The 13,703-nt window shown below is 39.0% G+C and overlaps 1 protein-coding gene across 1 annotated transcript in view; it reads left to right on the top strand.

Moving 5' to 3' along the window:
- LOC141110059 (serine/threonine-protein kinase SBK2-like) overlaps positions 1-9,276 on the top strand; it is a 135,648-nt gene extending 126,372 nt beyond the window's left edge. Inside the window, exon 4 of the mRNA XM_073601292.1 lies at positions 7,877-9,276. Within this exon, the coding sequence (XP_073457393.1) occupies positions 7,877-8,440 (564 nt within the window). The 3' untranslated portion in view covers positions 8,441-9,276. The remainder of the gene's footprint in view (positions 1-7,876) is intronic.
- Positions 9,277-13,703: the final 4,427 nt, after the last annotated feature.

The raw sequence follows: 13,703 nt of genomic DNA, 5'->3' as shown, positions 1-13,703 counted from the left end.
TGAAAAATATTGTATGAAATAAAAACAGCAAAAAAAAAATCAAGTTATCAGAAAACTGCAGTTAAAAAACAGATTGCGTAATGATATTAAAGCAAAAGCACTTTCAGCTTTAAACATTCTAAAAGGAATATGTTTGACAATACCAAGCCCCAAAAAAATAACTAGGGGAAAAAATAAAGTCAAAACATGAATTGTTACTAACATAACACATTAAGAGGTCCAATATAGCATAAAAGTATTACAGCACACTGTATTCAAATCCGATGTGAAGTAACTGAAAGACAGTTAGGCTTCAGTTCAAATCCCCACCCATCAGTCACGCCCTACTAACACGTTTCACCCACATTGGGCTTATTCGTAGAGGACATAGTGGACACATAGAGGACACAAAAAGGTCCAGTTACACCTGAATAAAAATACCATAGATAAAGAACCTAGCCCAGATGGCATCCAACCTTGTGTACTATATTAGTTAAGAAATAGAAAACCAGTCTCAATTTTCATAGATCTTCAACTAGGGAACCCCAATAGGCTGGAATACAATTAGTGCCATGCCATTATTTAGGGAGTGTAAAAAGCTAGAAAAAGATAACTACTAGCCAGTAATCCTGACTCCGGAAACATAGATCATGTTTACCTACCAGGATCATGTTTGGCAATATTATTGATTTAATTAGACTTTGCAATAGTATTGCTCCTCATAAAGGCTTGGTACCAAAGTTGAGGATGCAAATATAAGGGAGGATTTTGTACTTAAAGTGGTGTTCCAGCCGAAATTATACTTTTTAAATAAAAATACCCCTATAATACACAAGCTTAATGTATTCTAGTAAAGTTAGTCTGTAAACTAAGGTCTGTTTTGTTAGTTTATAGCAGTAGTTTGTTATTTTATAAACTTACAGCAGGCCGTGGCCATCTTAAGTGTGGGCATCTGAAGCCAGACTGTATTTCTTTTTTTTTTCCTGGATCTCATCCTTGCAGATCTCGCACATGCTCAGTGCAGCACAAGCAATGTAATAGGTTTCAGGTCAGGTTTCCATAGCAACGGCAGTTTTAGAGGAAGTTGCCGCCCCACATGCTCAGTGCAGCACAAGCAGTGTAATGGGTTTCAGGTCAGGTTTCCATAGCAACGGCAGTTTCAGAGGAAGTTGCCGCCCCTTCCCAGAAGGCATTGCAAACAGGAAATGATGCGATGGGCCGCAGCCAGGGAGGAGGAAGTGAAAAATGAATACAGCAGATATACAGTAAGTGCTGAGAAAAAAAATATATATATATCCAATTTGTTTACAGTGCACAGTTTAGTGAGGGATGGTGAAGAGTTGTAAAAGTGGGTGGAACTCCACTTTAAGTAAAGGAAATGATAAAAAGGAAGAAGAAAAATATTAGGTTTTAATGGAATATGTTTATGCTGGGCCATGGGACATATTTTACTGGTCCTAGCTGTTTTCAATCTACTATTGATCTAATAAGTTTAACAAGAAACTGAGTGCTGAAAGCTGTGCGTAAACAAATGCAAGCAAAAAGCAATTCACCGATCACCAGCTTATTGGTAGTCTTAAATACATATGCAATGCATATGCAATGGACTTTAAATGAGAAATAAATAAATGAAAGTCCAACTCCAGCTAATGCTTGTTTGTTTTTATTAGAAAAAAAAGGTTTAGGCCATATAGATAAAAACTGACCATTATGAGCATCCCCAGCAGTGTAGGGGTTTGATGGGTGTACTATTTAAATGCTGCATTTAGTACATTTATTGAACCCTTACACTGGTGGGGATGCTAACAATGGTCAGTTTTTTTTCATATGATGGAGTTGGGCTTTTATTTACATTGTAGTTGTTTCTCATATAAAGTCCATGACATATGCATTTAAGAGTACTCACAGGCAAATCTGGTGATCAGTCAATTGCCCTCTGCTTGCTTTTATAGGCACAGCTTTCAGAATTCAGTTTCTCTTTAATGGCCCGTACACACGATCCGAATATCGTACGACAGATTGTACAACTTTTTTTGCTTAATAGTCGCAAGTAGAAATTGAATAGGTAACTAATGTCACGAAAATTCTCGTATGACAAAAGAAAAATCGGAAGTGATGTCACGTGTTGTAATGTATTTGTATTGTATTTTCGAACGACAGCTATACTGACTAAACGAAAATCGTACGATCTAGTATCGTACGAGGAAAATTTTCGTGATTGTCCAATCAAATAATATCGGATGAACTGTCGTGATCGGCTCTCAAAAGTAGTGTACACGCGATCTGAAAATCGTACGATTCTACATTGGACATCAGTTTTCGTACGATATTTGGATTGTGTGTATGGGCCTTTAATTCATTAGATCAATAGTAGATTGAAAACAGTTAGGGCCTTCGGATAGCCCAACATAAACATGTTCCATCAAAAATTACTCTTTGTCAGGAACTACAGCCTTTGACAAGATACGGCTGCATTTGACCTGCTTTTCTGATTTCCAAATACACTGTAAATACACTGTAAAAGGCCAAAGCAACACAGAACAATGCAAACCAGATTATATGCAGCCTCCGAAAACTGACATTTGTACTGCTTAATTATAATTCTTGGGATTTTGCTGGCCTGGGTTTGACATGTATTCCAAAAAATGATGCCCATCAACAGAGCCAGATTAGGGTAACAGATGCCCTAGCCAAAACTAAACAATTTTGAGTCTCTCTTCCCCTCCATTGCTTAACTGACAAGACTTTAAAGGCTCAAAAAGTGCTGCAAGTGAAATAAAACTTTCAGAATTCATAAACCTTCTCCCAAGGCAGCTCCAGGCCAGATCCCAAAACTATAATACACAAAAACATTTTAATTTTATTTGTTTAACAGTTTGGGCATGGATCAAAAGCATGTAACTGAGTGTGGCGTTTGTTAGCTCAGAGCAATGGGACAAAAAGGATAAAAACATTTTATTTTAAAGTGTGCCTATCATCACTGGAGGAGGGGGTGTTGCTTAGAGAATGAACCCCCAAAGTGTTTTGTGATTGCTGGAAGAATATTAAAGTCCAACCATTTACCCTACTGGTCATGATATACATGTGATTCAATTATATAGTTTTAAGTTTGTAAGAAATTTAAATTTCCTATATCTTATTTGTGTGTACACTTTATGGTAGAGATTTCCTCCCGATCTTCCAGGTAGAGTGTTAGAGAAACAAGTTCAGAAACTTGGCTGAGAAATGGAAAGATCTGCAAGAGTGATGAGTGCTACATATGCTCTAACAGACAGACAGAACTCTCAGACCTTACTATCATTTCTAAAACATTGAACCATACAGTGAAATGTCCGCAACTAGTATTTCAATTTCAGAAGATCACAGGAGAGATTAGACCTTGGCATGAATCCCAAGGTAGCTCTTTGAGAAAAAAAAACGACAGCCTGTCAATAACAGACAAGTTGAATTAACGAAAATCTCATGCATGTGGCTCTGCTGCCAACCATTGCTGGTCTTTCTGTGTGTAGATAATTACTCAGTAGACATAAATAAAAACTCTACTGCAGATGTTGATGGAACAATAGAAATGGAATTTAGCTTCCATTTTTCTTTTTAATAAATTGTGTGTACCCTCAATGACCTAATGTATTACAGATAGACATCCCATTACATACTGTACATGTTCAGCTGTACATGCAAATAAACAGTACATTTTATATTTAGGGGTGGCAAATCTGTACAGTTATAAATCATGTATGGGGGATAAGTCTAATAAGATATATGCACCCATTAAAGCAAAGCGACAACTACCATTTTTTTTAATGCATTTACTGGTACAGACATACCCCACTTTTAAGTACACAATGGGGTTTATTTACTAAAGCTTAAAAGTGCAAAATCCGGCTCACTTCTGCATAGAAACCAATTAGCTTCCAGGTTTTATTACCGAAGCTTGATTGAACAACCTGCGGTTAGAAGCTCATTGGTTTCTATGCAGAAGTGAGCCTGATTTTGCACTTTCCAGCTTTGGTAAATAAACCCATTGTGTACTTAAAAGTGGGGTATGCCTGTATATACTATAGGCACCTAAACACCTAAACATACACCCATGTAGAATAAAATGCAATAGTCAGGCAGTCAACAGTTCAGAGGTTCTTAGTTATGTATATATAAAAATATATATGTGTATTTATATATAATATATATACATATACACACATAGTATATACAGTATATCACAAAAGTGAGTACACCCCTCACATTTTTGTAAATAATTTATTATATCTTTTCATGTGACAACACTTTGCTACAATGTAAAGTAGTGAGTGTACAGCTTGTATAACAGTGTAAATTTGCTGTCCCCTCAAAGTAATTCAACACACAGCCATTAATTTCTAAACCTCTGGCAACAAAAGTGAGTACACCCCTAAGTGAAAATGTTCAAATTGGGCCCAATTAGCCATTTTCTCTCCCTGGGTTGTGTGACTCGTTGGTTTTAGAAGGTCTCAGGTGTGAATGGGGAGCAGGTGTGTTTAAATTTGGTGTTATTGATCTCTCACTCTCTCATACTGGTCACTGGAAGTTCAACATGGCACCTCATGGCAAAGAACTCTTTGAGGATCTAAAAAAAGAATTCTTGCTCTACATAAAGATGGCCTAGGCTATAAGAAGATTGTCAAGACCCTGAAACTGAGCTGCAGCACGGTGGCCAAGACCATACAGCGGTTTAACAGGGCAGGCTCCACTCAAAACAGGCCTCGGCATTGTCAACCAAAAAGTGTACATGCTCAGAGTCATATCCAGAGGTTGTGTTTGGGAAATAGACGTACGAGTGCTGCCAGCATTGCTGCAGAGGCTGAAGGGGTGGGAGGTCAGCCTGTTACTGCTCAGACCATACACCTCACACTGCATCAAATTGGTCTGCATAGCTGTCGTCCCAGAAGGAATGATGCACAAGAAATCCCACAAGCAGTTTGCTGAAGGCAAGCAGACTAAGGACATGGGTTACTGGAACCATGTTGTCCTATGGTCAGATGAGACCAAGATAAACTTATTTGGTTCAGATGGTGTCAAGCGTGTGTGTGTCTTGCCTACTGTCAAGCATGGTGGTGGGAGTGTCGTGGTCTGGGGCTGCATGAGTGCTGCTGGCACTAGGGAGCTACAGTTCATTGAGGGAACCATGAATGCCAACAAGTACTGTGACATATTGAAGCAGAGCATGATCGCCTCCCTTCGGAGACTGGGCCGCAGGGCAGTATTCCGACATGATAATGACCCCAAACACAACTCCAAGACGACCACTGCCTTGCTAAAGAAGCTGAGGCTAAAGATGATGGACTGGTCAAGTATGTCTCCAGACCTAAACCCTATTGAGCATCTGTGGGGCATCCTCAAATGGACGGTGGAGGAGCGGTCTCTAACATCCAAGAGCTCCGTGATGTCGTCATGAAGGAGTGGAAGAGGACTCCAGTGGCAACCCTTGAAGCTCTGGTGAACTCCATGCCCAAGAGGGTTAAGGCAGTGCTGGAAAATAATGGTGGCCACACAAAATATTGACATTTTGGGCTCAATTTGGAAATTTTCACTTATGGGTGTACTCACTTTTCTTGCCAGCGGTTTAGACATTATGGCTATGTGTTGAGTTATTATGTGGGGACAGCAAATGTACACTGTTATATAAGCTGTACACTCATTACTTTACATTGTAGCAAAGTGTCATTTCTTCAGTTTTTCCACATGAAAAAATATAATAAAATATTTACAAAAATGTGAGGGATGTACTCACTTTTGTGAGATACTGTGTATATATATATATATATATATATATATATATATATATATATATATATATATATATATATATATATATATAGCCAATATACTATCAGCTCTAGTTGTGTGTTGTAGTTATCCACGTGACTAATAGCTTGCACATAAAGCCACCAAATGTACTCACCCTCTGAGTAATTTACAGTGAAATAAGTTTGCCTGCATGTAGCAACTTGTTCCACTGGGTCCTTCTTCCCACTCTGCCACATCTTTATGGTCTGCCAAACTGGCTTCCCCCATAGTTGTTATCAACACTGTGGGTAAAGCCAGTATAGTGCTCCCTTATACCTCCTAAACTTTGGATCTTTTTATATCTATGCAACAGGCCATTATAAATAGAGTATGAATCCAATATTAGCTAGGAAGATGAACATCCAGAGACTTGTGTTTATTGTTGTTACAATATATCTGTGTGCTATTTGCCCCTATAACACAATGTACAGTAACACTGTACAGTGAATGTGTTAAAACTTCAAGGTGAACTGCAGCCTGTGCATTTATTACTACTCTCATCACAAGGTTTATGCAGATGTACAATTGGCCAATATTTGCACATTTGGTGGAGTTGGCAATAGATTATTAGTTACTTGAATGACTACAACACATAACTAAAATATTTCTCAGCTGTTTGCTGTCCCATAATATGAGTCTTTACAATGTTGTGATGTGAGCAGGCCAGGGCCGTCTTTAATATTGATTGGACCCCGGGCAAAAATTTTCTTGGGCCCCCCCCATGCAATTTCGATCTCCATCTACTCTGAGACATACTATAAATAGAAGCTAGACTTAAAATCAGTTTACTGTACCTGATCAGGCAGCAATTGCGATTGGTTGTCAGAGGTTGCAGCATATTCTTACTGCTTAATTGACTGGTTGCTAGAGGTTGCAGCACACATTACAGCTTACTGATTAGTTGCTAGAGGTTACAGCAAATTATTTCTGCTTGTTAATTGGTTGCTAGAGATTACTGTACAGTATTACTGCTCACTGATTGGCTGCTAGAGGTTACAACACATCATCTCCTCACTGCAGGGGGGCATGATATACATATATATGCCCCCTTTATTTATATATCAATGCCGCCGGCCGCAGCTATTTGCTTATGAGCCGCTATTTATATATGAATGCTGGTTATTTACATGTAAACACAGGGTCTGCAGGTGAGTCATCTGTACACAACAATAAGGCAGAGCTGGGCAGCATTAGTACCAGCACTTCACACTGAGATATCGGGACACAGCACAGGACTAAAACTTCAAAGGACAAGGGAATTTAAACTGGGATAGTTGGCAAGTATGAGGCAGCTGCTTTGGGCCCCACAACAATGACTGGGCACAGGGCAGCTGCCCCTTTTGCCCTGCCTTAAAGACGGCCCTGGAGCAGGCTTGTACAAAAAAAGCATTAGACAAAGTTGAACATTCATATACTATATGCAAATGCATAAGAAAGAACCCAGGAAAGTTTTAGCATGCTTATTACATGTTATTCTACAATACATGTATATATTTAAGCACTTAAATACCAGTAAAAGCATTGATACATAAATCTTCAAGTTGTCACTTTAATGGGCACGTACTGTATATCCCTTAAGCTGGATAAGTTACTTTTAAGCTGGATAAGTTACTCATAAGCCTATTTTGCTTATGAACAGATAGTCTAAAACATTTCTAGCATTACAGTTATAAATCACCCTGCTTTAGAAAAAGAGTATGTCCAGCTCAAGAGGTGATTTTTCCCTCGCTTTGGAGAAATATTCCGTAATTTCCTGGTATGCGTCCATGTCCATGACAAGACATGAAAGGAAATCTCCCTAGTAAAACGCAGACATCAAAAAAACCTAATAGGTGTTTTACCATTCCTTTATCTATCAAAACAATGGTTTGGCTTTAGATATATTTTTTTAAATTATTTTCAGTCTAATGAACTAAAGTTTTATGCATGTTTAAATGTTCATATATATTTCAAATGGAAAATGAGCAGAATTTTCAGATTTAAAAAGTGAACCAAGTCTGATTGATAATTGTATTTAGCACCCTCCAAGTATTGTCAACTTACCTTCATTTGTGTTGTTTGTATGTTTTATCAGGAAGGAGTACCAGAACCAACTGCCAAGAAGGTCACTAGTCAGCTGGTGAGCGCCCTAGAATTTATCCACAGCAGAGGCCTGGTTTATCGAGATGTAAAACCTGAAAATGTGCTTCTTTTTGGTACGGATTGTCAAAGAATCAAACTTACAGATTTTGGACTGACTCGTCCTAAAGGCACCTTGCTTAAACTTGTGTCTGGTATAATTCCTTACACAGCACCTGAATTAAGTAACTCTCAGAATGGAGAGGCAGTTCCCATTGATTTCACTCTAGATACATGGGCCTTTGGAGTTCTTCTCTTTTGTTTGATGACAGGATACTTTCCTTGGGAGAAAACACTACGGTCTGACCCATTTTTTGAAGATTTTATAATGTGGCAACAAACTGGCAGTCATGAAGAGCTATCTTGGCATTGGAGGAAATTGACATTTGAGGCCATGGATATGCTCAGGCAGTTATTGGCACTGAACCCTTCCGAAAGGAGTCCAGTGAACAAAGCCTTAAGATACCTGAACTATCCATGGATAGTGGATAACTGGAAATCATTGCAAGAATTAAAATAATTTTTCTGCTTTATACATATCTTGAAACAGGCTTGATTTATGATAGCATAATGACATAAATGTCAGAAATATAGTTAGTAGAGAATACTAACATCTATAATTTCTCAGTCTACGCCATTTCTTATTTTGGGTTCTTTAGTCTTGACCAAAATCCACCAATTTTTCCAGCCACAGACAAAACTTTAGTTGTAAAACTGATCTTTTACTCGCTGGAGCGTGAAATACATAGAGTTTACTGATTAGTGAACGTGCCCCTGAAATATTTTGGATGGCATTGTTATTTTACTGTATGTCAACCAAGATAGTGCCTGTTTCTTAGTCACAAAGATCCTTTTGGTAAAAGTAAAGGAAATCCTATTAGTGAGTGTATTGATGCAGTAGGTGGCTGATGCTGCTGGTGGATTGTAGACTGAAGGGGGACAATACTCAATTACTGTCACTACTTTCAATAATCACCATCGAAGAACAATAGTTGTAGGAAGTCATAGCACTCCCCACTAGTTTATTACAGAATGGATAATTGTGATAGGTATATTACAGACATCAAAACAGTGGACCAGAAAGCACGGCAGGAACCATATTTTTATTTTCTTAAGGATGGTAATACCAAATGCAGTTTTCTTTCCATTTTCACATATCTTTGAATGATTATATAGACAATATTGTACACTAACAGTAGCTTTGCCTGTCTACCAAGTTCTTTTGTAGAAAATAGTGATGTGTTTAGAAATTTGACTAGAGTTCCCATTTGGCTGACAGTATGTATGTCAAATGTCACCTGGTAAAATGTTTTGTAACATTTGAAATTACCTAATAAAATGAAGACATGCATTACATTTTCATGTCTTTTTAGTCATTTTTCCTGTAATCCAAGTTACTAAATTAAAATGGAAATAGATACAAGTGTTTAGTAAATCACTATCCATTAGGTGACAATAAACACTTAATAGACTCCACAGTTCTGTCTAGGGATGCACCGATGCCACTTTTTTGACACCGAGTACGAGTACCGATACTTGACATCATATACTCTCCGATACCAATTACCGATACCTGATTTTGGTCATGTGACCATTTTTAAAAAAAAATAATGAAAAATTTCATCATAATATGAGGAATTGAAACGCAGTCAAAAGATTATGAAAGAAAACATGTTTATTTGCTGGTCACAAAGCTGTTAAAGCGCAAATTGCACAGAACATAATATAAAATAATGTCAATGTCATCAATGACATGTACATTGCAAGTTCACAATGTTTAGGCATGAGGAGAAGCAAGAACAATACAGTACCTCAGTCAACTCACAACACAAGACATTGTTTATAAAATTCCAAAAAACAAAAAAAACACAACATGTGTTCGTTTCCAGTTCAACTTACACATGTGTAAGAGAAACACATTTCACAGACAGAACATTCCAGGATGGCAAGGATGTGTGTTAGGTTGGCATGTAGGCTGCAGTAAGGCCTCACGCACAGCTCAAAGCAGCTGCTTCTCCAGGTGTTTTAGCTCTTTTGAGCTTTTTTTTCTCTACCTGTTAACTCTTCCCCTCCATGTTAGCCTATGTGTTCATTCAAGGCCATTGGCCAAGGAACACTATGCGGTTTCAGAAGTTTAGTGGCAGGGCAGCTTACAGGCAGCAGGCAGAAAAAAAATCCAAAGAAATTGGAAATGGAAATCTCTGTTTTTTTCTGCCTGTAAACATTCCTGCCACTAAACTCCTGAAACTAGTGTGCAATGGGCTGTAATGGAGGGGAGGTGTTAACAGGCAGAAAAAAAGCTCAAACTCCTTGAAGAGCAGATGCTTTTAGCTGCATTGTACAGGCATTATGCCTTGAAAATGAAAAGCTCAAATGTCACACAGAACATGAAATATCATGATTGTTGATGATGCCAGGTATAAAACAAGCATCAACCAACCCAAGCGCAATACAGTTAAATAATGTTAGGCCTGAGGAGGAGCAACTGAACAGTACCTCAAAACTAAAATTATTTTGTAAACAGTTTTTAAATAATAAAAAAGTGCTAGCTTCTAGTTCAACTTCTTATGAAACTCGTGAAAAAACATTTTTCACAGACCAAAATTAGAGTCATTCCAGGATGGCAAGGCCAAGGAACCAAGGACTTAGCAGCAGTAAGGCCGCATGCACAATAAAGCTCAAAGTAGCTGCTCCTACAGGCGTTTGAGCTCCCTGTTTTTGAGCCTTTCGTTTGCCTGTAGTGTTAACTCTATGCCGCTCCATATTAGGCTATGTGTCCCCCCATGCATTGCATGTTGAATCACCTATAGTGTGCAATGTGCACAGCATAGGTGATTCACTTTTTCACTTAAGGAAAAAGGTTGTGGCATGGAGTTAAAAAGGCATATTTTTTTTTTTTTTAAAGGCCAACATGGAGGGGAGTTAACAGGCAGAGGAAACGCTAAAAAAAAAACGCTCAAGGTCATGCCAGGTGGAGCAGTTGCTTTGAGCTGCAGCGTGCAACTGTGCATGATGCCTTACAGTAGGACAGTAACAGGCGGTAGATTACTTTTCCAATTCAAACGCCAGTTGCAAGTTTTTTTAAGAAACAGAAGAATCTCTGCATGTTCAGTTAGAAGTCGGTTTCTAGTGTCAGTCAGAATGTGTGATGCTGCACTGAACAATCTCTCACTTTCCACACTACTGCAAGGAGCTGAAAGATATTTTTGTGCCATTTGGGCTAGAGTGGGAAATCGCAGTTTATTGACTGCCCAATACTCAAGAGGTTTGTCCGAACGAGGCACAGTGACCTCTCCAAGATATGCTTCTAGTTGTATGGTAGCAGCTGTTGGAGCACTGTTCTCAAATGTAGATGAATAAGCAATTTCTTGAAAAACACTGTCCACAGTCACACCGGTACCTGGCTGTTGCTCAGTGCGAGGCCTTTTGGTAGCTGGTTTCTCAAGCACCTCAGGTGTAGCTGCCTGTGCCTGTAGTACCTGTACAGAAGATTTTTGTTGCATTTCCAGCACAAACATCTCTTTGGCCTGCCTGCCAGCATCTGCATTTGAGAAGAACCGATCTTTATACCTAGAAGAAGAAAAATACAAGACATTAGACAACATCATGCAAGGAAAGCAACAACTGTGGAAGCTTGCTGTGGGGGCACTGCTAGAAGGAAAGGTGACGTCGGGGCACACGGCAAAAACAGTTGTCTGGCCTGCTCTGTGCAAAATCATTACACAGAGGCAGAGCAGGTAAGTGTGTTTGTCATTATCGATTTTGTGTTTTTTATGAAGGTGAGATTTACAGTGTTATCACTTGCATTACAAACATTTTTTTTTAATGCAAGCACGTGATAATAACACTGTAAAATATCACCTTCATCCAAAAAACAAAAAACAAAATCATATCATCAATATTCAATTAAAAACAATGCAAAATAGCAGCCAGCAATAATTGATTACCTTGGATCGAGTAGCGATGCAACAAAGTGGATTTTGCTCCATGTCAGAGAACCGTTTCTGCAAAGCACCAAGCAATGTCTTCTTCATTATTTTAACACCGTGGTCCTCATCCACTTCTTTAGATAATAATCGCTGTAGCATAGTCACTGCAGGAATTACATTTGAGGCAAAAGAATCTGAACAACTCACATGCCAAGTCAACTCTTCAAAGGGAGCCAAGATGTTGATCATCTTCTCCATGAGATTCCATTGATTTGCAGTGATTGTTGCAGGCAGCTCATGTTCTGACACATATACTCTAATGGCCTGTTTTTGCTCTATCAGAGACTGCAGCATGTAAAAAGTGCTGCTCCAGCGAGTCTGAACATCTTGTTGAAGTCTTTTAATGGGTTGACCAAGCTGGATCTGAATATCTTGCAGCCTAGAATATGCCAGGTTTGAATGTTTAAAGTGCCCAACTATTTTGAGCCCAAGTCCCACAGCCTCCGTAATGCTGCGCTGTGATAAAAGCCCCTCTGAGACAGCCAGCTGCAGTGTATGTACCACACATGAAAGATTCTGAAGACCAGTATCTTGTACACCTTTTATCATATTTCTGCCATTATCACGGACTGCCACATGGACAGAACTTTTGGGAATCGCCCAAGTGTCAAGCATTTCTTCTAGTATGCTTCTTATAGCTTGGCATGTGTGAGAGCCTTGAAATTTCTTTGCATGCAGCATGACTTGGTGCAGAGTGAAATTGGCATCAATCCACTGTGCAGTTAAGCTAATTACAGACACGGGACTCACACTACTGCTCCAAATGTCCGTGCTGAAACTGATAGCCTTTATGTCCTCCTGTAGCATGTTGGTAATGTGTTTTTTCACTGTGTTGTGTAATTGTGGCAACATGACATCTGTGACATGACGGCGGCTGGGAATTTCGTACTTTGGCTCCAAAAGATTCATAAGTCGCCGAAAACCCACATTGTCAAATATTGATAGTGACTGATCATCAAGAACGATGAATTGGGTAACTACTTCAGAAATTTTTTAAGCCCATGGGTTATCCATGGAAAATTTTTCACGTCTGGCAAGGGTTTGCTGCAGTGTCAGCTGCTGAGTGCAAGAGCTAGTGACAGCTGTAAATTCGCCATGCTCAGTCTTGTGTTTTATTTTGAGGTGTTTTATGAGATTACTGGTATTATAAGAACTAACTTTTTAACCTCCTCTGGATATTTTGGCAAAACAGAGTTTGCAGTCTGCAATGCGTTTGTTGGTTTCATCAATTTTAAAAAACTTCCAGACAGCTGACATTTTGCTGGTGGCAGTGGCATCCGTTTGCATTGCACTTAAAGCCAGAAATAAGTAAGTCTCTCCACCTTAAGGGGGGAAAAAATTAGGAAAATTGGGAAAAAAATTTGAGCCCAAATGTTTTGTTTTCTGATTTTTTCACACATGATGACACCTACTATTTTTTAGATTAATGAAGCTGCTCTCGCCGGTGCTTGTTGTTTGTTCCTGCTGCATCCAGCATCTTGGTATGGCCAAGTAAACCAGTGGGGATAATGACATCCATCTGTCGGGTACAACGGCCGGTATCTCTACAATACAAAAAGCAGAGGATGGTCTCAGAAAGGCACATGCAGGAAAATGTTAGGCAACAGACAATGATGATTTATGTAACAGCAGCAGTCATTTGCCACCATGATGGACATGTTAGGCAACAGAGACAATGTGGGACACTAAGTTATGTAACACACACAAACACAGGCCGGCTGCCATGCATTATGTATTATGGCAAGAGAGAGAGACAATGTGGGACAAACTAAGTGTAACACAGGCCGGCCGCCA

This window comes from Aquarana catesbeiana, linkage group LG10, assembly GCF_042186555.1.
Source record: "Aquarana catesbeiana isolate 2022-GZ linkage group LG10, ASM4218655v1, whole genome shotgun sequence".
Taxonomy (NCBI): domain Eukaryota; kingdom Metazoa; phylum Chordata; class Amphibia; order Anura; family Ranidae; genus Aquarana; species Aquarana catesbeiana.
The sequence above is the reverse complement of the archived record's forward strand: the minus strand, read 5'-3'. Positions and strand labels throughout refer to the sequence as shown.